Source organism: Capsicum annuum, chromosome 10 (genome assembly GCF_002878395.1).
Source record: "Capsicum annuum cultivar UCD-10X-F1 chromosome 10, UCD10Xv1.1, whole genome shotgun sequence".
In the NCBI taxonomy this organism is placed as follows: Eukaryota; Viridiplantae; Streptophyta; class Magnoliopsida; order Solanales; family Solanaceae; genus Capsicum; species Capsicum annuum.
The window spans coordinates 203,939,741-203,941,592 of NC_061120.1; the positions used below are offsets into that span (position 1 = coordinate 203,939,741).

Below are 1,852 nucleotides of genomic sequence, written 5' to 3' on the forward strand. Positions count from 1 at the left end.
CTAAAGCCATCTGCATCGATATCCATCATGTACATCAGCATACGTACATCATTATTTATGATCGTAGGATTCACCTTTTCCCTCTAATATATTAGATAACTAATCACCACGTCGTCCGTCGCGCAATCTAGATCCCCGCTCTACATTACGCTTGCAACCAATTTGTCGTACGAACTGTTGTGGTGAAAAACAATGGGGATTGTCACCTTGGTAAAAGATCTTTATTTCCAGCATTTGTGAGTCTCCACCCATTCTCTCATGAAATCACCAGATACCAGAATAAATTTTGCAATAGACATCCTGGAATTAGGCTTTGGTCGACAGTAGATTATGCTTATGGTTTAGGTTGAGTTATATGCACGATCGATGAATGACGCTCAATGATCGATGACTAGACAACTATCCATACAAAAATCTTGAAATTGCAAATATTGCTTCTAATCAACGATCATTGGGTTTATGGAATAGAGAAATGAACTTAGAGTCACCTGTGTTGCTGTAATGTACTTTCTAAAGTGCTTTTGAGTAATGTGAGTAGTTTCAAGCTTTTTAATAATGGTGGAAAGTGTGTTTGAGAAGATACCAAACAAATGGGGTAACAATGGGTGCAATGGACAAGCTTATGATGTTTGTGGACTGATTTAGAGCTGATCGCCTGAAAATAACGCCAGAAAAGTGGCCGGAATTGGAGTTTTTGGAGGGAAAAACAACCACCTTCTATTTTTAGCTTTTGAATTTTTTTTGTTTAATATTTTTAGAAACCTAGATATTTTTGTATATATAATGGTTGATAATGAAGTGGGTTGAAGTGTATTATTTAAAACTTGTGGATGAATTTATTAAGTTGGAAGTATTGGGTTAAAGTGAATTATTATAAAATTTGTGGGTGAAGTTATTAAGTTGAAAAAGTTGATGATGATGTGGATTTAAGTATCTTTTTGACAAATTTTTCAAGACTTTTGTCTCTTTGGCAAAATAGTTTTCAAAAGTGTCCTTTTGGCATACTAGTCCAAAAAGTTACATATTGTTATAGGACAATGTCAACTTAACATCACAAATCATAACATAAACCTCTAAACTAAACATGGAATTGTTTTTTTCTTTCAAGTTTTAACCTAGCTAAAGCTAAAATAGAGGGAACTATCTTAACCTAGCTATACTGCAATAGAAGTGAGTTCCAAAATCTTCTGCAATTCCTCAGCAAGACAATACACTTCAAGAACACCTTTTTGTCCAAATCCATATTCATCTTCAGTTTGTTTCATTAATTTCAAGAATGATGGATTAGTGAGCCAATGTAGTTCCACAGTAAACCTCTTTGGCTCTTCCTCTTTGTTCACTGAAAATACAGCAAAGTAACCTTCTTTAACATCATTTGGTACAACTTCTTCATTTGCTCTTGGGGTTTCCACAATATCAAATTGATGCCTATAATTGGAATATTTGGGAATTAGTTGAAGATGAGACTTGAACTTTCTCATGATAAGCTTAAGCAAGACCATGCAATTGCTAATTCTTTCTTTTCCCATTTTAGAGTTGTTGAATATATATGTTTTTGGTAAGGTGATAATTGTAGTAAGATTTGTTTTGCTTTCTAAAAGAGTAGTTTAGGAAAGGCAATTTATAGCTCTGAAATAACAAGCAAATGAAACTTCTAAGATGTTAAGAATAGGCCAATAGGGTCCATTCCATATGCTTGCAACTTGCAACCATGTTGTATCATGAATGAATCGTAAAATTCTCTTTATCTATTACTCCCTTTTGCTGCATTTGTGGGGTTTGAATTCAGAGTGCGAGGGTCAAGTTATAAATTGCTTTTAATATGTATTTAGATATAAATTTTTAATGTTTT

The 1,852-nt window shown here is 33.6% G+C and overlaps 1 protein-coding gene across 1 annotated transcript; it reads right to left on the reverse strand.

Annotated features, from left to right (window-relative positions):
* Positions 1 to 996: 996 nt before the first annotated feature.
* LOC124887628 (auxin-responsive protein SAUR32-like) lies at positions 997 to 1,575 on the reverse strand. The gene has a single exon (XM_047397220.1). It carries the CDS (start codon positions 1,527 to 1,529, stop codon positions 1,155 to 1,157), a length of 375 nt encoding a protein of 124 aa, XP_047253176.1. The 5' UTR covers positions 1,530 to 1,575; the 3' UTR covers positions 997 to 1,154.
* Positions 1,576 to 1,852: the final 277 nt, after the last annotated feature.

Excerpts from the sequence above, each read along its gene's own strand:
- LOC124887628 (XM_047397220.1), bottom strand. The coding sequence starts at position 1,529 with ATGGGAAAAGAAAGAATTAGCAATTGCATGGTCTTGCTTAAGCTTATC.